General features: G+C 40.5%; 1 protein-coding gene across 1 annotated transcript in view; it reads left to right on the top strand.

Annotated features, from left to right (window-relative positions):
- The window catches only part of myo10l3 (myosin X, like 3), a 54,262-nt gene that overhangs the window by 3,001 nt on the left and 28,484 nt on the right, over positions 1-22,777 (top strand). Inside the window, exons 2-6 of the mRNA XM_053328742.1 lie at positions 10,678-10,776; positions 19,933-20,091; positions 21,215-21,402; positions 21,578-21,712; positions 22,653-22,777. Coding sequence (XP_053184717.1) covers positions 10,678-10,776; positions 19,933-20,091; positions 21,215-21,402; positions 21,578-21,712; positions 22,653-22,777 — 706 coding nt within the window. The remainder of the gene's footprint in view (positions 1-10,677; positions 10,777-19,932; positions 20,092-21,214; positions 21,403-21,577; positions 21,713-22,652) is intronic.

Here is a 22,777-nt window from a genome sequence, read left to right as displayed (position 1 = left end):
TGCCCACATGAAGACTTTTCCACACCAGTTAACTCCTTCCTAGCTGAGCCTTGCATTACACACCAAATTCCTTTCTCTCAAAGATAATCTGACAAGAGGGAATCCCAGATTCCCAACCCTGACCCCTGAAATTCCTAGTCATGGCCGCCTGTCATCCAAGCATTATAGAGCAGTGGTAGCAAGGCTTTAGGTTTTACACCGTCACCACCACCCAACACACCCACACACCCACATATACACACACACACACACACACATACACATTCTCCCCATCCTGATGCATCCCTTGCAGCCCTATGTACTGTTTATGTCTAGCTCTTTGAGGCCGTGGATCGGCATGCTCGGTAAACATTCTGTAGTGAAATGGGTAACTTGAGAAAGGCCAACCTGCTCATGAGCATGGACTATTTTTTTCTTGCAATGGCAGGATATTTTCTACCCAGTTGTCACTTCCTCCAGCTGCCACATTAGAGAGCTGAGAAGCCATCTGAGATTCTCTCTCTTCACTTCCAGCCATGCAGACGGCTGATTTTAGTAGGGAAGGAAGTCAGGAAGTGAAGTTAGGATGTAAGGAAGAAAGGAAGGAAAGGTACAAAAATGGTTAATGGGTCTTGCATTCCTTTGAATCTGCTGCTGTCTTAACACGTAATTAAACTTAAAGAGGTTATTGTGCGCTTTACTGCATCAAACAGGAGATTCTTTTAAACAAAGTTGCTGAGATTGTCGTGTTTGGAAGTTGTGGTGAATTAACAGCGCTGACTGTTTCTGAACAAACAGAGGGAGGTTTCATTAAGGCAGCGGTTTATGAGTGCGTCAGCAGAACTCCTGCAGCTTGGGTACAGTCTGGAGGTGGTTTAATCTGTCACAAGAGCACTGGGACTAATTATCAACAGCCATTGTCTGACCACACGCCAAACAACATGGATAATCCTTGCTCATAATGACACAGATGCCTGGTGTGAGGAGAGGTAGTTTAAAGGTGCAGTGTGTAGGATTTAGCAGCATCTAGCGATGAGGTTGGAGATTGCAACAAGCTGAATATCTCCTCCCCTTTCCAGTGTGTAGGGAACCTATAGTGTCCGCAGAACTTGTGAAAAAACATGAACAGCCCTTTTTAGAGCCAGTGTTTGGTTTGTCCATTTTGGGCTACTGTAGAAACACGGCAGTGCAATATGGCGGGCTCCGTGGAAGAGTGTAGACATAAAGGGCTCATTACTTATTAGTATTAGAGTATTATATTCAGTTTTTCACAAATCCGTGCCAATGGATGCCACTAAATTCTACAGTCTGCACTTTTTAAGGTTCGGAAACCTCAGCTCAGTTTGTTGAATTACGATTTTCTATTTTACCACCACAGACATTTTATTTTTTGCCTTGAAATTAGAATCTACTTTTAGCTAATACATCAGTCTCTCCTTTTCACCTGGCTAGCTGTATTTACAAGAAATACAAACACATGAAACCTGACCCCAGTATATCAGTGAGCTGACTGCGAATGGGAGCTCAGTGCTGTGATAACCTCCTGCTGACTCCATGTTGTTGACTTTAGCTTCAGTCTGCTACATCACCAGACTCTTCGGACAAAGGACTCTGTGTTTGTGGTGATTAGAAGAGAAGAATACCTTTTTTATCTTTCCACAGTTTGTTCATTAATAACAAATAATGCTGTGCAAGAGCTTGTTGTCCTGTCTATACATGGAGTATCTGTTGGTCTTACCTGCTTGTCCGCACAAATTCCTTTAAAGCAATTGTTTGATATTTTTTCGGAAATACTTGTGTGATTGGATTGTCACTTTCTCTTTCTTGCCAAGAGTTAGGTGATAAGATTGTTGCCTCTGTCACCCTGTATGATAATTATGAACCTACAAATAGCTGCTGGTTAGCTTAACCAACTTAACTTAACTTAGCAAAAAGTCGGAAACAACAGCAAACTAGCTCATCTGTAGCATGTTATATCACTTCATTTTTATCAGTGCAAAAACTGAACTGTAAAAACTAAAAGTTGTGGTTTTATGGGCGAGACTATTTCTTGGCTGACTGTTGTAAATTCCTGCAACACTGTTATACTTTGATGTTGTTGTTTGTACAAATTGAACAAATTAGATATAATTACTAAGCTAACAGGCTAATAATAAATGTAATTTAATAAAAATAAATACATTTGTCAGACTGAGCTGGGCTACATGATTCCCCCTTTTTCCAGTCATTATGCTGACTGGCTGCTGAGCTAAATGGCTGCTGGTGGAAACATATTTAATGTACTGTACTGTACCTTTAATAGTTGAGCCTTACTGACAACCCACCTGATTCTGGTATTAGTCACCCTCCTCACAGTCCCTCATAAGATTCGATTGAAGAGTGTCAGATAATTTATAGGTTCACAAAAAGTAACCTACTGACGTTCGATCTGCTCCCCAACACCCATCCTTCCTGCCCTCCCTGTGGGTGTATCCCTATCACAGCAGCCCTGGGTGTGTCACACCCTGAAACATAAATCACTTCAGGGCACATGGGCAAATCACTAATTTGCCATTTCAACAAGGCTGTGATGAAAGAGAAGATCCTCAACCACTAAATCTGTGAATTTAAAATAAAATGAAGATATCATTGCACAGTCATGCAGAGTTAAGTCTGGACTTGTCCAAACAGAGGCTCATACACTTTCTCATTTCAGAGAATGGGAAGGTGTGTCTAAACTTTTTTACTGGTACTGTAGTGTGACCTACTTGCCCTCCTCCTGTAGGAACAAGTACATTAAAAAGTATCCTATTTTGTTTTTTTAATCAAGTACACGGCAGATACTTAACATGTCAACATTTCTAGTGACACAATTCATTGCTGAACAGATTCCTGCTGCAGTCACCAGAAAGTTTCTTAGTGAAAGAATATTTATGCCCCTGTACACTAAAATCCTACACTCCACAAACACAAGAATTTATTTTTTTATCAGATTTGCGTGCAGTGTATTTATCTGGGATACTTATCTGGAGAAAATTAAAGTTTACCGCTGCTGACCCTCACACAGTAAAGGTCTCTTGGCACTGACCTTGGTTGCCCTACCTGACAGACACTGCAAGCTGGTAATAAGTGTATTTTAAATCCTCTCAGTTAAGAGGTCTTGTCTGGCAGCTTAATAACAGCCAACCTGTGATTACTGCTCCCAGCCCAGATGTTGACTTTCCTTTTTTAGCCCCCTATGATTACTGCGAACACAGGCAGCCTATTACGGGATCTCGCCTGTGTATTTCATTTTCCTATGTGTGTAAGTTAAACACATCACAATGGCCACAAGGGAGTATAGCCTGAAGGGAAAAATGTTATTTTTTAAATATAAAATTGTTGACTATAGTGATGAGATTATTGCTACAGTTGTAATTTAAAGTTCTAATTGCCAAGACCATCACCCAGCTGTGTTTAAGTACATGTTCCACGCTGCATGAGTCTTGAATAGCCTGAAGAGTCTAACTGACACTTTGGTGCTTAGCAGAGGCAAACAACACAGCATGGTGCAACTCATAGTCATGACATGTTAGCGTTTCCATCCATTCCCAGTCTGGTTTATTAGTCATGAGTGTGTGTGGTTAGGCCTGAGGCTGCTGAAGGATCATATTATACCAAGATACTGAGACTCACATGAGAAGGAATGTCCCATGAAAAATGCTTTGCCCTACAAGAAAAATATAATTCTTTGTAGTCTTTGTTCAGCCATTCCTTGGGTGAAATATGGCGCCGTTTGTGTTGTTTGAACTTTCAGGTGCTGCACAACCTCATATACTCGAAACAAACTAGTGTGTAAGTAGTGTAAACTGGCCATATCTGAAGGCAAAAGTGTTTATAGCTGTTACAGATGGTCACACTTGAAAGCGAGGTGAAATGGAGAGGCGTGATAATTGTTCCAAATGAGGCCTCGCCTGGCCAAACGCTGCATGAAGTGGGCCTGAATGTCAGTTTCTGAAGTGGCTGAAGTGAACACACTTCTGTGGACTGTTGACAATATTTGCCACAATTTTATCCTGACCTACCATGTTCCTTTATGACCATTGTAGGTTTTCTTTAGATTGTCTTTTAGTCAATCAATGAATGAACACATGTCCACAATTATAAAACATGTAAGACAGGAGGGTCCCCAAGAGTGAGAGTAATCAATCTGGGCCAGTAAGAAGTATGGCGTGAGTGAAGGTCAAAAGCAATGTAAAAGAACCCTGGTCACAATTCACAACCACTACACCAGTGGTCGTGTGCCAGATGACTCACACACTCAGACAGACACATCCTCTATCTCTGACAATCCTGACTGAACAGCATTCCTGGAATATCTCTGGGATTCCCGCTGTGTGAGCTCGTAACAATCCACAGAGGAGTACAGAGAGGGTTAAACAAGTAAATGACAGACAGGAGGAGGACTGACAGGTGACACAGTCATGAAGCTTATCTGACAGTCCAATCACACATGCAGTAATCACATCATTTGTTGCCTCCACATCCCATCCTGATTCGAATTCTGTTGTTAATAGAAAGTCGTAACCCGGAGCACAAGGTCATACAAACGCTTTGATCGCTGTAGAACAATATTGGGAGGAAAATCTGTTCACACTGGATGTAAAACAGAATAATGTGCCAGGGGGCTGTGGCAGAGACTCAAGTGTTCATCTTTTTTCTGTTGTGCTCCTGAAGCCATCATTTGTAATGCAAATTCTCTTTAATACACTCATTAGCAACATGGCAGATTACCTTCTTCAGATGATGACGGTTGAGGTGCTAACCTCCCTCTCCCCACCTCCCCTAGACACACTCAGACACACAAAGACATACTCCTGCAAAAACATGTACTTGCTTTACTTTGCCAGATTTTAAATGTGACTTAATTGTTCTATTTAGTATAATTAGCCTAAGAGACAGTGAAGAGTTAAACAATCACAAAAACAAATACATTTATAACATCACCATTCTTAGACCTCCTCCTTTAACAAAATTATGTATGACATCATTCAGTCAGTGAGCCACATGTCAGGATGCTGCTCCAGGCCATCCAGTCTTTGGATAGCTGCCTCTGCAGGGGGTTCCTTGGAGTCAAGAACGGTTGATGAACTGCACCCTCCACCCTCTTCCATCCTTTTCTTTCCTGTCAGGCCCCCACCACAGATTGGGGGAAGCCCTGTTCCCCGTGGGACTCCGCCTCTTCCATTAGCTAATTCCTGATCAGCTGCTCCCTCCATCATTTATTCATCTGTCTTCCAGCACAGATGTTGACGGTTGCCTTTAATCATCTGATTTCTTCCCTCGGTCACCCGCCCTGCCCTTCCCCGCCTTCACCCCATGCTGGCTGCAGGCGTGTGCAGAAGACAGACATTACAGTGGCACAGAGGAAACAAAGACAGACTACTGTAGATGCACATTTTTATTGAATCATTGTTGGTTTGATTTATTCTTCGCTGTTGAGTAAATATATACAATATGATTAGCCTGGTGGCAGTGGTTGGGCTGAATCTTTGGAAAATATGTGCAAGGACGTGGATGAGAAACAATTTTCCTTTTCCTCAAGAAGCTACTGAAGAGTTTTCAGTCAGAACAGTAGAAAACATTTAATTCCAATTTGATTTCACATACATGTGCACAAACAAATTAACATTTGAATTAAGTAACCTAGTTTTACTTTTCATATCCATGTAAAAAAAATGTCCTGATAAAACTGAGAAAGATCAGAAGATCAAAAGATGTGAAATTATATCCAGTAACTTTCAGCTGAGGTTGAGTTTTTTTGTAGGACATACAACTTTAACCCTACTGGAAAGCTTGTGGCCAAAGACCTAGCGGGACCTTTGCCCAGATCCCCATCCCAGCCGCACTCAGCCTGCTTGTTTAATCTCACCAGCTACTTGGCAGATTCCTCCTCGTTCCACTCACTCAGCATTCAGGAGATTTGGTTACAATCCCTCAATTTGACTTTGGCTCCTTTATAATGGATAAAGCAATAAAACCATGGATTGTTAACTACTTTTTTGGGGGGGTGGGGTTCTGCTGGCAACGTACAGTCTTGTGACGATTATTTTTTCTATGGCCATTAGAACCAATATGAACCAAATAAAGTGTTTTACAGTAAAACTCTAAAGATTATTTGAGTTCAGTAGCTGACTGGGTTCTTTCTGTTCTCTCCATGTCTGCATCGATTTCCTTCCACAGTCTATAGATATGCAAGTAAGGGGAAAGAAATTTGAGAGGGACCAGTGAAAGCAGCAATAGCTTGAGTGTCTTTGGGCTGTGTTTGTGCTGGATACGTGTCTGTGCTAGGTTTATCTTCCTCCACATCCGGGCATGACAAATTAGATGCTTGTCAGGAATCCCGCAGAACGTACTCATCCGTTTGCCAGGCATCAATCCTGGCCAACAGTCATCTCTACCTGCACCACCAACAGCCTGCTGTCCACTGGGCAAATGTTCACTCACCACTACCTGAAACCACACTGTGATCCAAGAAGTTATCCTATCATAACTTATTGTTCAACTGTGTCCGTGTTAGGCTGAGTTAATTAGCTTTCTTTTGTGCTGGCTAATGCGATCACCCGATATTCCCTGCTACACCAGACAGCAGAGAAAGAGCCCATGGCACCTTGTACTGTGTATGCCCTTAAATATTTAAGGCACGTTCATTAGCAAATCTTTGAGCTTGATGTCATTATACAAGCTGTAGAAACTCAAGCCACTGAATCCAGGATCGCATCATTCAGCCCGAGTGGTTTCTGTGTCAGAAAGCATGATGGGACGTCAACATGGGGCCTGTTTTGGTGGGTCAGATTACCATTGTCAGCTGGTTCTGCCTCAGCAGTACTACATATGCTCAGTGACATGCAGCATTAAGAATCTTAAATTAGCTTGAGCTAGAAATGTCATGGCAGCAGATCAGCTGTGCTTTTTATTGGGGCTATTAATTAAAACATCTGGAGACCGGAGGCACAGCAGTGGGGTTGACCTGCCAGTGAGTCAAAGTGAAGACTGTGCTTCAATACCAAATGAACACTGTACTTCCCAATGATTATTATGTAAGGTGGCGTTCACTGTATTCCCTAGTTTAGTCAGGGTGATTGCTTTTGCTGCAGGAAGTGATTGAAGTCTGGGGGATTTAACATGAGCTGATACCCGTGCCCCTTTACGTCCCAGCTGGCTTTTGTTTGGGATATTTCCGCCTGGTTAACTCCTGAGCTCTCAGTCAGAGGTGGCTGCCTTTGTCCTGACTTTGTGACAAGGCTTGAGGATGGAGGGGATAAGGGGGAGGAGTTTTGGTGACACCATCTGTTGCTTAGACACAGTTCATCTCTGCTTTACCCTCCAGCTTCAGACTCTTTTACCACACACAAATACACAAACAAATGGACAAACATCTGGTGTTGGCTTTCTTGAGCTCTCAAGTCACTGCAATACCCAACCTCAATTCTGCCAACTTGACAAATTCTGTGATTATTTAAGACCAAAACCTCCCAACATAATATGACATTTTGGATGACTTCGACTACACCAAACTATGAATAATTCCTCAATCTGGGAAGGTTTGTGGAAGTACAATGTACAATTTAAAATCTGGAAGTGTGAGCTAAGACAATATGTCAAATATGGCATATTATTGTACATGCATTAAGGTTGCAACATTATTGGGTACGTAAGGAATATTAGTTGGAGAACATTGGGGTGTTTAGTTCTTAGTTGACTGTTTATAGGGGACATTGTGCTTTTTGTGATCTTCTGATGTTGTATGTCCATGTCCAGATCAGGTATCAACCTGCTCTGAATGTCTGTTTGCAAAGTTACCTCTACTTCTTCAGATGATGTCAGATTACTTGTGTATACCCACAAACAGCCATCTGTTTCAGCTTGTCAACTTTTTAGAACTTCGACCATGTTTAAATTGGATATCTGACATCGTAATTCCTTTTGAATAACAGAAAACTAGAAAAACATGATGTGTCTCCTTTTAGTTTTATAGTGGTGTTATTTCTTACTTTTTGCTTGCTATCTTCCTTTTTTTATTTTCTAATTTAAATATCTCTGATTTATCATAGAGCAAGGGTAGCTACAGGATTGTGTACAAATAAAATAACAAAATGTTTAAAAATATTAAAATGTGGCTTAATCCAATGAATGTGCAAAATACATTTTATTTGTTAAGTGACTTCTGATGTGGCTGTTGCTGCCAATATTGATGGTAGTGTCTTATGGGCAGTTCTCCAAGTCACTCTGCACAGACGCTGGTGCAGCAGACCAGGCGGACATTAATGTCTTTATAGGCCAGCTTGTTGCTGACTGACTGAGTTGCATATAGTTTTGTCTCATTTGATTTACCAACTATTGTGTTAAACCTCTCAGACTCAGCAACTGAACTATTCAAGTCCAAATTTCCCATTAATATTTGCGTCACTGAAAGTTTCTTAATTGATGCAATACTGGTTTTTCATGTCATGGCTTGCCCGCTGTCTTATCCCATTCACTTCTCATGCAATCTAGCTATTGTTACAACTTACTCCCTGCATGTTTCTACCATAGACTGTATATACATTTATATTATATTATACTGTTTCTACACTTTGTCAGATCCACTGTAGCAATTACAAGTACAAACAGCCAAGATGATGACTAGCAGCAATATTCTGCTAAATTCAATCCCCTGTGATTTCTGCTTATGTAACAGCAACAGATCTTCTTAAAATCTATAGAGTAAACACTATTAATCTCCTCACTGGACTGCAGCAAACTCACGTGAAACAGCTTTTCCTTGAACAGGCCATGCATGCCAAGCTGGTACCAGGCAGACACAGTCACTCAGTGGTATGGCAGTGAGGTCAGTAGGTGTTCATGTGTGGCCACGTGTCGGAGAATACCCCTGTAATATTTGTGTCCTCGTGTGGTCTGCCTCTTTTTTTTTTAAACAATAGGAGGCGAGGCATTATCAAGTGCTTGCACCCTTCCTCTGTCCCCTCTCACTCCCCCCTCAGCCTCCTCTTCCTAATTTACACGACCCCCTTTATCCCACTAACCGTTGTCCCCTGTGGTTTAAGAGAGCTACATTTAGCTGTGCTCCATTAGCCGACTGAGCGAAGGAAAAAAAAAACGTTGATGATGGAAGTAGATTTGCAGACTGGCTGGTTATGGGACCCTTTGTTCAAGAAAGAAGCCTGAAAATAAAGAAAATAATAAAATTAGTAACAATGATTCATCTGAGGTGTTGAACATGTTCACTTAAAAGAATAATTATTTAATGTTGAACTTATCTCTTCTTTGTCTCTGTGATTCAGCAGATTGAATTCACATAAACTATCTAGTCATGTATTAAACAAAAGCATCCTGATCTTTGTTCTGTCCCTGATGGCAAACACATTTGTGCTCTGTGGATGTGAGCGTGTGCACACGTGGCAGCCTGTTTTTAATAGTTAATGAGGATTGATGTCTGGAAGTGGTGACCTTGTATAAGGTTTCCAAGTGGAATCCATGCATATTGATCCTTTCGGTTTTATGCTCTGTTGGACACACAATTCCCTTTTGCGCCACGTCTCCCCGGCCATCTCAACGGTTGCACTTTCGATGATTAATAGTGTTTAGTTTGTCAAAGACATGCAAGACAGGTTGACTTTCTTTAGAGTGCACTTCCTGTAGTCTGATTATCAAAGTTTTCAATTAGCATTTTACTTATAGTAAAGACTAAAGACTGATGTAATACAGGGTTCATCTTTTATATGGTTATATCTGATTTTCATTGTTTAACCAAAGGCTAAATTTGTTGTGTTTTGATTGTGACAAAGGTGGTTTCAGTCATCTTTAGTCATGCATTTAGACCACAGGGTCAGACAGTACAGACGTTCTCCCTCATTCACTACAGTCAGTAAAACACAGCCAGGTCTATAAATGTACCTTCCATTGCTGTGAGGAAATGACAGTGCTTCTGAGCAATCAGCCTCAGATTCCTGTTATTCCTCCTGGTTACTTGGCTGCTAACAAACATGTCTGGGAAGGTCAGTGACTTTACATTGATACACAAACATGGAAGACCAGGCCACCCAGATCAGCTGTAGCACTGGTCTCAATCTTCCTCTGGAGCAGGATGTGATGTGGGACTTTGGTGAGAAGCATTTTGAAATATAGAAAAGAAGAAAAGATGGTGGGCACTAAAAACATTTGGACAACCAAAGACTAAAAAGCCTTTTTGACAGTTTACTGAGTGTGTATGACTCTAAATGCGTTTCTGACACACCCTCTGCATGCAGGTCTGGCAAATAACTTTTCTCAACTGAAAGGCAATAGCAGCTTAACCAGAGGATAAGAGCGCCAGTTTGGTGTGGTAAGGGAGTAGCTATGTGGCACAGAGTGCTGAGCAATGCTGGTAAATACAGACAGAGAAAACTAGAGAGTGAAATCTCTGCTTTCCTTAATTGATTTATGCTTTTTTTCTTTAAACTGAGCAGCTATTACTCACCTGACACATTCACATTATACCTGAATAAGACATGGAGTGTTTTTAATCCTGTTTCTGGGGTGAACGTTTCCTTCCTTTCTGTTCATCTCTAGTAAATGGTCTGCTAGATGCATAAAAATGTGATTGTAATGCAAATGAAGACTACTTTTATGAACCAGATGACTCCAATGTGAGCCCTGTGTCCAGATGCTAATGTTGTTGTGCTGGCTATTATGTTGCAGGGGGCCCGTGTCTGGCTGAGACACAAAGAACAGCTCCTCCCCTCCACCGTCAGCTCTTGTGATGATGCATCCCTGGTCCTCACCACTGACTATGGGAAGGTAAGACTTATTTTTCACTGCAGTAACATCAGTTCTGCCAATGATTCATATTCTCCCTGTCTGACATCACCATATGCTGTCACGTTTTTCATCAGTTTAAGGATTTTACACCCATCCTTAAAGTTAAGGAGATCTTTTTTAAGTTAACACTGTTTAGTCTTTATTATGTATATCATCCTTTGAATATATCATAGCTGTAACTAACATAGCGCACTTGTAATCCTCACCTAACCCCTTATGAAATGTAGAGGGTTGTACTATAACTATGGAGGGGAGGGGCCAAGTATGTATGTCAGAAGGTTAATTGTTAGTACATGTGTTTCATCTCTGGGCTCTTCCGTGGGATCAACACCTTTTGTAAAAAAGTAAGAATGACAGGAATGGGCTCCTTGTGACAAGTCATTGGCCAGAGCTTATCTGTTTGGCAGTACATGGTGGTCTTTGTGTCTGGAGGAAATCCTGCTAGAGAGGGGGGGGGGGGGGGGTTGGGGGAGAGAGAGGTGGCGATGGACTGTTAGAAAATAGCTGTGAAAATAAAACAGATCGCAAATGAGCTTTTGTGTACCGCTCGTGTTTTGTGGAATGCCTTTGTACTCAATAGATCATATGAGCACTGCATAGGATTGTACACTGGCTCTAAATGGTCACTGACAGTCCAAACTCAAACCCCCAGCCACAGGTCTTTATGTCAGGGCCTTAGGAAGGAACAGGGAGGGGTTCAAGGATTGATTCTGTCAACAGTATCAAGACGTATAACCTAATTTCCGCATACAGCCTCAACCACACAGCCGTCATCCTAACCACAAGCCGAGACCCGAAGAGAAGTATCACCTCAGTCTACAGCTTTACTGAGACTTTTAACATCTTTCAGATCATTGTGCTTTTACAGCCTGCAGTTTTCTAGCAGGCAGCCTATAAACCCTCTTGCTGTGTACAGTACTACCTGCCCAGTATCAAATGGCACAGTAAGCACATTAACATCCACTTGTTTTTGTGCACACACATACTCAATTTGCACATGAGACAACCTGAGTGGAGAGGCTAGAAATTTGGAAAAAATGTTTACATATCACAGAAAGGTTTTTGGGTTTGACTGAGGTAAAAAAAAAAAAAAAAGGTGTATTGATAAAAAACAAAATGGGACAAAGTGTAGTGGAAACAGACTAAAATATAAGGGTGTTTGAAGCTTGTAATTTAAACATCACTCAAGCTTTTGCTCCACTGACAAGACAAAAAAAGCGTCAGATGAAAAACACCAGATCTGTGCAGAGTGATGAGGAGACTGTAACATTCCTCAAATGAATGCATACAAACATAAATGCCATATTTCCATCTCTTGAGATGTGACTGACCTTCTTTTAATTATGTTGTTGTGCCCTGTTCTTCCACTATGGCTTAATAGCACCTGACTGGAGAATTAGCACGAGAATTAGCACCACTAAATGTTTATCTTGGTACACCCAACTCCTAATATTCACATAACAGTTGTGGATGGAAGTTTCTCTGACAAATTTCTTGGAATTCAGTTGAAATGTGTGCTACATGCCAAAGTTAGCGACTAGCAGGTGAACACAGTGAAGAATATAGGGGCTTAAGAGCTTAAGATCTCCCTTAACAGTCTGTGGAGGTCAAAAACAAATGCTACTATTGAATTTTACTCTGTTTCTGCCAGATGTGTGAACAGGCAACACTTGCTCACATGTGTAACTAATAAATGGTGCTGGATCCTATCATTCTCAAAGTGGAGTGTAGTATGTTAGTTCTATATGATCCACATCAAGGTAACACTATAACATATCAATAAGTAGAGTGTGCATCATTGCATCAACACGTATCGTATCGTATTATATCATATAGTATTGTATAGTACTGTATTGTATCGTAGTGTATCGCATTGTATTGCATTATATTGTATCGTATTGTACTCTACTGTATCGTATCACATTGCATTACATCTTGTCTAATAAAAATGAAATCCGTTTATAATAGCAAGCATGCAAGTTTAAAATTTTACAGTATCATATATTATTAGTGTCATAAGACATGAGTCAGCAGATCATTAGGGCATATGTGTGATGCGTGGCTAGCTGAGTCGATCTGTAGAGTCTCCTGCTGAGTCCCCTGCTGAACTCCACAGCAGGGTGGTGTATAAAAGGTAGGGTCATAAAGGACATATGAGAGGGAACATATGAGCTCATTTATGTGCCCTCGTCTTCTGCACGTTTGTTTAATGTTTCTGTGGTCGGTGGTGAGGATTTTTGTAGTGAGAGAGTGGCAGGAGTGAGTCTGACTGGTGGAAACATCATCAGTCACAGTTAGGAGGGATTCACTGCACCAGGTCAGAGGTTGAGTCTTATTTATTATCTAAATATGACCAGGAAATACCACAGGCTGTTGTTCTCAAATATCCAAAAACATTTCACCATTCTCAGTGGGGTTGAAAAAGATAACATTTGGTTAAAACAGCCAGGCAGTTACATTATGATCTCCACATGTGAGGTCAGAAGCTGCTGGTCAGCAGGCCAGGCATATGGATATCTCTTCTAGTCCCAAGACTCTGCATTCAGAATGACAGGAATGTGAGACTGATAAACAGACAGCCTCCACCTTCAGAACCGCTGGCTGACCTCATGTCAGCCTCTGTTCTTGGACCAAATATCTGCTGAGGTTTATTTGCATTTCCTGATTCAGACTTAATCTTTATTTAAACATGCAGGCTCAGCATATTATAAGAGTCTGTCTTTGCTATGTGCTGTGTCAGAGACGGTTTCGTAAATGCATTCTGGCAGCGTCCCACCCCATATATACCATTATCCATTGCATCAGTGCTTGTAGTAAGGTGCTGCTCCCTGCCTGAGTGTTCAGCTTGCAGAGTCAAGACAGCACTAGCAGAGTTTCTTTACCCACATGGCCTTGGCTTTAACAGGCTGACCTGGCTGTTGTCATGTTAACCATCATATCAGCATTCATCATTGTCTTTTCCTGGTACACCACAGACCTGAAGGAAACCAGTGAGATACAGTGGGACACACTGAAGCTAAGAGCTAAATGTCTTGTGGCTTTGTATGTTTGCATGCATCCATCTGTTTGTGGTGTGTGTGTGTGTGTGTGTGTGTGTGTGTGTGTGTGTGTGTGTGTGTGTGTGTGTGTGTGTGTGTGTGTGTGTGTGTGTGTGTGTGTGTGTGTGTGTGTGTGTGTGTGTGTGTGTGTGTGTGTGTGTGTGCGTGTGTGTGTGCGTTTTTCTATGGCCAGATGGCACCAGCTGGATTAATAGTGTTTGAGCTACTCCCAGAGGGGCGTACATGTAAAGAAAAGCAGGAAGAGGGGTCTGTCACCTGAACTGAATAGCTGCTGCTGGTGATGTCATCCTTGTCTTTCTGACATCAATAAATGTCATAGTAAATAAACAATAAATGAATCCTGAACCATGTTTGTCTATAAGGCCTAAATAGTGTTTTTATGCATGAGACATTTTGTATTTACAGTGCATTTTGTTTTCAGGTAAACTCTAAAGGGGAAAAACAGCAAAATTATGGCCAGATAATTTGTAACTGATGAAGAGAAGAAATGATCAGTCTATTAATTTATTTGTCAATCAACAGAAAAGTGATTGGCATCTATTTTCATCATCGAAGTAATTGTATGTGTTTGAAATGAAAGATTTCCTTTGAGTAGAAAATCTCTGGCATCTGGAGAAGATTTTCTTTGTTTGATGACGTCGGATTGAGCTTTAGGAAATTGTAATTTCCGGTTTTCTTACATTTTGTAGACCAAACAATGAATTGAATAATCATGAAAATAATCGTTAGTAGCAGCCCTAAATTGATGGTCTTTTTTCTAAAGATTCTGTTTAAGTGTATTGCACAAGATAAACTACATTTTCTTGATGTGGTTTTTAGCACTGACTGTTCTTATGCCCCCCAAAAATCAAATGCATTTTGCCTGATAAATGCCCCTTAACAAACCGTCTCTAGACTAAGTGAAAGAGATGAGATGCGTGTGAAGTTGTTCAGGCCCTGCAGACATACAGTCTCTGAGCTTTAAAATAGGTCATTGATGGCCCTTCTTCAGTCTTTTCTGGATTATTGGTCAATGGAGCCATTATGAGGGCCTTTTAAGTGAGTGATGTGCATTCATGAGTGCGTGCACAGAAGTAACGTGCTCACACAAACATTATTGTAAGAATATCTGTCTTGAGGATATGCAGTAATCCGGGTTTTCTGTATTAAGCCATGATAAAAAAATCAATATAAAGATATTTCCTGATGTCTCAGTTAGTTATAATAACACATACAGTCCTCTGTGTGTACCTCACTAACTTGTTTTCACAATTTTCACCATTAATAAGCTTAACCCACCCCCCATGTCCCCGGGGTCTGGGTGGGATCCCCCTTCAGCAGAAGGATTCACTGGAAGACAGAGAGAGAGTCAGACTGAGTAAAAAAGAAAAAAAAAGAGGCAGAGGCCAGACATAGATAAACAAGACTGTGTTTGTATCCACAACCGTGTGATTTTGCTTCTTCTCATGTGTAATTTCTAAAGGCTTGACTATATGTGGCAGTTAAACATAAGTCTACTGAACCTCTGAGTCTAACCACGCCTATATGTGAATATTCAGCAGGGCTGGTTGAACAAAGCAGCAGCAGGGTGTGGCTTCAGTGAGGAGGAAACAAAAGGAAAGCGTTACAGCTGCAAGGAAGTTTTAAAATTCTGATGGTTGTCATCCTCAGGAAATGTATTCTGTGTTGTTTTGGTGAGACTTTGCAATTCTTTGATAGGTTTAATTAATAAGAAAGCACGGATTCTGTCTAAATAAGATGGTTTATCAGGATTCACATAATAGTGCTGAAAATATTTGTTTTCTATTTAATGTTGTGGTCAGCCACATGTCAGCAGTGAACTGTTATAGTGTCAACACCATGCGCTATTTGCTGAGGACTGATTAGTACAACTTCACTAATCAATCACATGACACATGCTGTTGCAAGTGGCATGAAATAGCCTCCGGCCATCATTATATCGCTCAAACTGTAAACACTGTAGAAGCTGGAAACAGGCATTGTGATAATTGCCTCACAGGGCTGCTGTGGCCTGACTGTGATCATGAACAGAAATTAAATCATTACATTAATTATAACCTTTTTAGCCTTTGTTAGTTTTGATTATGAGTTGAGAGCAAATTCATACATTGATAATTCAAAACTTTGAAGCTGTTTTTATTGAATCATTATTACTGTTATATGACTGAGGTCGGCCAGACACAGAGTCAGGCTTTTGTTGAAGTGTTATTTGTTGATAGTACCATGTGGGTCCTGGACTGACTGCTCTACAGCTCCTACAGGGAAAATGTTCCAGTAGGTCTAATTATTATAATGGACACCAACTGAATTTAACAGCACCTCCAGAGAATTGAAATGGAAATATTAAGGAGTATTAGCCTAGTGTCTAGACCTTATCTGTTCTCATGTTCCATCATACTTTCCATTTAGATTTATCTACAGGAAGTTGTTTAATACAAATATGTGAATAAATATTGATGAGAACTGTTGTGGCTGTGAGGATGAAACTGTAATGAAATAAACAATAAAACCAAGCAAGAAAAGACCAGAGTGGGGCAACACAGAGGAATGTGAAAGCTCTTGTGATGCTGGGAACTCCTGCTCAGTTTTCTCCGAGCATCTCTGATGTCTCAGGCATGAAAACCTCCCTGAGGCCCGCTCTGTGAAATCTGAGCAGAACATTATTCATAGATCAAAAACAAGGGTAGCATAATATGATAGAGACAAACACATACATATTGAGTATCTGAGCACACACACAAACACACACACACACAAAAAAATGAACATTTCTTTCTTGAGTTATATATTATTTTGGTGAAGGTGCTTTCCTAAGAAACCTGAGACCCTCGCTACAGTTGAGAGTGTAACGTGGCCCTGTAGCCTTAAGTAGGAGTTTGTTATCCTGCATTATTTTTGCTTCCAGCCACCTCAGTGTAATTTTAGGAATGCAAAAAATGCAAACACAGGTGCTCGACGCATCCCACATTTCTTTGGTTTATTTGATTGAGTGTCAGACACAGTGTCAGTGTCATCTGTGCCAAGAAAATCAGCTCCTGGGGGGCGGTTGATATTTCCCATTTCACAGCACATTTTTTGTTAATTTCACAGGATGAGTAATTGTTATTATTTACCTTTTATCTAAATATACCAGTGAAACGGCAGAGTTACATTATCCCATGTAAATACACTGCTGTACCACGTCCAATGAAGGCAAACAGCCAGCACTTATTTTGTTTTTCATTAGGAGTAGATTTTCATATTTTCAGGTTCATAGATGCTTTAAAATGATAATCTACCCACTTCCTGTAATACTGTTCAGAAGGAAGATTAAAGTTATTTTTTGCAATCGTTGCATTTTGGAATTGTTTGTTAAATGATATGCAGAGTTGGCAATTTGAGCCATTGTCAAATAAACAGGTGTTGTTGATGACGTCAATGCCATTGAGGGACTGAATTAATTGAATGTAATGATAATGCTGATTATGGATGTGTTACATGTGAAACGCCTGTTTGATTTATTCATCAGCCAGGCTCAGTGAATGGTGAAACTGGGCCAATTTGAGAGAGAGGAGAGGGTGGAGTTAGAGTTGAATGTTTAGGGACAGCTGGCTGTAAATCTGCTCGATGGATGACATCACCGCACGTGCTGCTTTTCTCCCCTAGGGCCTCACCCTTTCAGAAACCTTAATGCAACAGAGATATGTAGAAAATCACTGATGACCGCATTGTTATTGTGTTTTTGCCTCAGCATACGCCTATTCTCTGAGGGCTATCCAAAGATAGATAAGGCTGTCAAACCAGAGTCAGTTTATAATTTTAAAGTTGTCTTCCCTCATTATTATATGGATTCACTTTAGTTAATTCTTTGCATCAATTTGTAGACAATAAGAACCACACATGCATATCAATGCAATGATTTATTAATACAGGGGTAGCCTTTAAACACTGTGATCTTCTTTAGAATTTTAAATATCTGCAATATAAATGGATGAAATTTTGCATTTTAACATAAAGGATGGTGTCTACAGTCACATTTGTGACATGAGAGAACCAGTAGGACATGAGAGAACTACACCAGTAGTTCTCTCATGTCCTGGCCTAAGGCAATGATTTGACTGTGTAAACACATAATATTAGATATATGGGATGAGCTTTGGATTCGGTGTAACATTGATTTGACAGATATCATTGATCTGACAGTAATAGAGGCTTTATAGGCTTTTTTGTGGTACTATTGACTTGGTTAAAGCTGCACTGATCAGTATTTTTACATTAACAAAGGGTGAAAGTGTGTCATTTAAAGTAATCTTAAAGATAATTATTACATGAGTCTTTAGATCCTTTCATATTTACAGAACTTTGTAGCGTCTTTTATTTCTTTTTCATTTACATCCTTCATGTTTGCTGTTTTGTTCAACCTCATTGCTCAAAGAATCTTAGTTCCAGCAGCTGCCGGCAGCTATTTTCAGTAAAAAAAAAAAAAAAAACCCTAACCCTAAAAACTGACACTACCTGCCCAGTACTAAACAGCAGACAGAAAGAAATAATAAGTGAATAGTGAGCAAGCAGAGGCAGATATTTCCTTCAGGAGTGGGTGAAAACCAAAAAAAAGATACAATATGAGAGATTTGTCGGGTGGACAATAGCAACACTCCAAATTAATATTGCTGCATGACTGCTGGAGGCGACTGTTTGGTACCTCAGATTCATTCATTTCACCTTTAAAGAATCAACCAAACCCTTTTAAACGTTCATTGGCACTGAGCAGCTCCCCTCATTAGTCAGGTCCCAGCAGCCAGTTTGTGTTGAGTCAGCACTTCTCTGAAACCCAATCTCTTCTCCCAACTGGCACACAAGTGAATGTGCCAGAAGAGCCCTCAGTGATGCATCGGGATACCACACCCCCAGCCCTATCCAGCCATCAGTATTGATCTCTACTCTGCTTCCCATAAAGTGACCAATAATGTTCTCTTATCTCGTGTCTCGTCCATTAAAGTTGTAATAGCCAGAAAGTCTGAGAGACTCTCTGTTGATCCCTGTTGGTTTATGGTTCTGTTTCACAACCACTATAGAGATACTAAGGCTATGTTCACACCGCAGTTAAAAGTGACCTGAATCTGATTTGTTCGCTCAAATGTGACCCATATCTGATTTGTTTCTGACAATGTGAACAGCACAAGTCGCATTGAATCTGACATTTCAAAATCCGATTCAGGCCACTTTCAAATGTGGTACTCAATCGGATACATATCAGATTTTTTTGAATGCTAGATATCTATTGTACTGATTGAAAAGTGAATCAAATAAATGATGTAGAGAGGCCCGGGCATCAGTTCAATAGGGGGGTGGGGTTTATTCTGTACCTGTCAGGTATGCTGGCGGCAGGCACAGGCAGGAAAACATCAGGGATTCCAGTGTGTCACCTCCACCTCAGTTCATCCTGTATCATCACTGTCATCTACGCATGCATGTGCTGTGGTCACAGTGGAAGAGTGATGTTGTGCCAGCCATCTTATTCAGATCTGTGTAAACATGTCTTCCTAACTTATGCAGTGTTAGTGTTAGTTTGGTTTCTGTCTGTCTGCTGCCTTTATTATAAAGAGAAGTGAAATTTGAGCAAGAAGTTGCTGCTTTTGTATTATTAAAGTTATATTCTATATGTTGCAATTCACATGGGCAGCAGTGTGTTGTAGTGCTTAAATTATTTGTCCGTTAATTGATTAGTTTGCCTTTTTGCAGGCAGAAGTGACACACCAAAGTGCAACATTAACACCATGCCAATACATATTTGTTCTGTTAATGCCATTCAGCAGGGTTGCCAAGCAGTGACTCATTCTAACTGAGTGGAGTAGTGGCACATTAGATTTTAGTGCTTTTGACGTAGTATCAGTACTTGCTACTGTCTAATAAATGTAGATACATGATGGTGTTCTGTCCAAACATGCCACAAGAGGAGGTAAAAATGTGCAATATGTTGTCTTTCAGTCAAAAAGCTGCTAAGTTTTTATTTTATTTTGTTTTGTTTAAAAAAAAATTACAATTCAAATTAATTATAATGAAATATAACTGTTTGAATGTGTGTGTGTTGTTCCAGGTGATCTACCTGCAGAAGGCGGAGCTAAACAGAGAGACGGTTTACCCGATGCATCTCAGCAGCATCCATGGAACAGAAGACATGTCTGCACTGGCAGAGCTGCATGAAGGTGCCATCATGCACAACCTCTTTCTGCGCTACCAGAAAGACAACATCTATGTGAGCTACTACACTATTTTAATGAGCATTTACTACTATGATGTACCTGTCTCTGTAGGTCCATTGAGTCGTTATTATTCTTACTGCAGGGAACTGGGACGTGCAACACAATCACAGTTTTAATTTAAAAAGTTTTGATTTTCACATAAGCAAGTTTCAAGAGGAAATGTCAGCTTTGGGTATATTTTTTATTTAAGAATACTGAAGTGTAGCAGGAAGATAAGGAATGTGACTCACTTTATTTTGTCTGTGAAAACTCATCTTTGCTTTTATTCTGCTGGTACTGCAATCATTATATTCTCTGCATGCATAAAACCCAGCTGAATAAAACAAGTTTACACACATTTTTGGTGTGCTTGTCAGAAGACATTCAATGAAATGCACTGTATTATTAATTTAATAGAAGCTTGCAAGGCAGGATGAGTGACGATGCATGTAATAAAATAATAAACACTATCATTCAATAAAATGCTGGTAACCCCTGGAATTGAAGATTACTCAGTGCTGGATTCCAAGTCCGTTTGTTTGACCCGTCTCACTCCCAGGATTATTTTCTCTGTGGAGTGTTGAAGTTCCCTTGAAACACTATCCAGACTTTATTAAAATAATCATTGACCTGACACATGGCAACTATGTTTTTCGAAATCCTATCTCTTAATCTCATTTTAGAGGGTCCGCCCGGTCTGTCTGTATGGCATCGCAGAATGTTATCATTGTGGAATGATGACCCACAAACACACTTTTGTAAGGCACTTTTCCCCAAAGCGCATTAGCCGAGCAGGAGCTGTGAGCTGGATCTTAAAATATTACCAGCCTTAGTGAACTTGTGCAAACTAGGCCATTCACTCACCATAGTTTAAGGTTATTTTCTAGCAGCATTACAGATTACAGGTACTGTGTCAGGGGAAGGACAAGAAACTGGGTGAATCTACTGACCTGATACTGTAGATTTCACACAGTATCTCAGTGTTTTTACAAGATGTACAGATGTTGCAAATTCTTGTTTAAAAAAACAAGATATTTTTCTTTCGTGCCATGTTTTCACTGATAATCTTCTCTGTCTTCTCCACTTTTTTTATGTACTCTGTGGTTGTACTTATCTCTGCTTTTTCATTCTCGTCAGACCAACATAGGTTCAATCCTGGCAGCTGTAAATCCCTACAAGCAGATAGCAGGTCTGTATGACAGCACTTCCGTCGATTTGTACAGCAAACACCAGATGGGGGAGCTGCCTCCTCATATTTTTGCTGTTGCCAACGAGTGTTACCGCTGCCTGTGGAAGAGACATGACAGCCAGTGTGTTCTCATTAGGTAAGAACTGGTAGAAAGTAAAAAGCTGTACAGCATGGATTAAGTCATCAGTCCTTTCAGAGTTTTGCTTACAGAGTAGTTCTCTGAAATTGTGCATTTGAAGTGAAAGTCTTCACACACGTCCATCTATCTTTCTTCCTTTCTCTCTGTCTGACTCCACATATTGTGTCTTCAGTGGAGAGAGTGGTGCTGGGAAGACAGAAAGCACCAAGCTGCTGCTGAAGTTCCTGTCAGTGATGAGTCAAAACTCAGCAGGAACTCCCCTGTCAGAGAGGACCACCAGAGTGGAGCAGGCCCTCGTCCAGAGCAGGTACGGTATGACCTCCAACCTCTGAGCTCAAGTCTCTTTGGGTTGTTGAAAAACCCTCACCCTATGCTTTTTCTGTTGCTTCCCACAATGATATTCTTATATGTTGTTTTTGCTTTGCAATAGTTAACAGAGTCTCTGCCAAAACTGCTTTATTGACAGGGTGGAGAAATCTCCAAAACACCATTCACACCATCATGGATCACAAAAATTCCTATTGAAAACCACAGAATTTAATAAATGAGTGAAACGTGTTTATTCAGTGAGTGGCAATTCGTGGGTACCCACAGTAATTATCAATTGTAGGGAAATCTCTGACATACAAAGTTCCATTCAAATTTCACAGTTTTGTTTAGTCACTGACACAGTTTTCACAGTATAGAGGCAAAAATACATGAAGCATAGTTCTCACTTTCAAAGGCAACAGAAAATTTAAAGAAATGTTTATCATGGGAAGGCTCTGTAGTGGTAAAACTTTCGTATGTCTCTATAAAATGCTTTGTGGCAGACTATATCAAAGTGCTGTGTGGGCTTATAACAAGATGCTCTGTGTAAGCCTAGTTACTCTAAATATCAATTATATACTCATGTAAACCTATATACTCAGAATACCAGTCATATGCATGTAAAAGGTTAGAGGTAGTCTCTTACTCATATAAAAAACCTATGTTATTCTGTGTATGTGCAAGAGCAGTCAGAGGGAGGGCTGAGCAGGAATGAGAGACGGCCTCACTGCTCTCCTGTGTTTGATGTTATCAGCAGTTCTGACCTTGGCTTTCTTGCCACTCTCTAGTAGGGTTGTGCTAACTGGTGAAGGTCCTCAAAGGAAGCTTGTTGCATGAGACTTCTCCAACACCTCCTTAACCAAGACAAAAATACACCAACAGTAGATTGTTTGATTTGATGGATTTCATGCTTGACTTGCCTGTCCTTTTGTGTCCAGTCCCATCATGGAAACATTCGGGAACGCTAAGACTGTGTACAACAATAACTCCAGTCGCTTTGGGAAGTTCATCCAACTCCACTTTTCCCAGAATGGAAACATCCAGGGAGGCTGCATCATTGACT

This window comes from Scomber japonicus, chromosome 11 (assembly GCF_027409825.1).
Source record: "Scomber japonicus isolate fScoJap1 chromosome 11, fScoJap1.pri, whole genome shotgun sequence".
Lineage (NCBI taxonomy): Eukaryota > Metazoa > Chordata > Actinopteri > Scombriformes > Scombridae > Scomber > Scomber japonicus.
The sequence above is the reverse complement of the archived record's forward strand: the minus strand, read 5'-3'. Positions and strand labels throughout refer to the sequence as shown.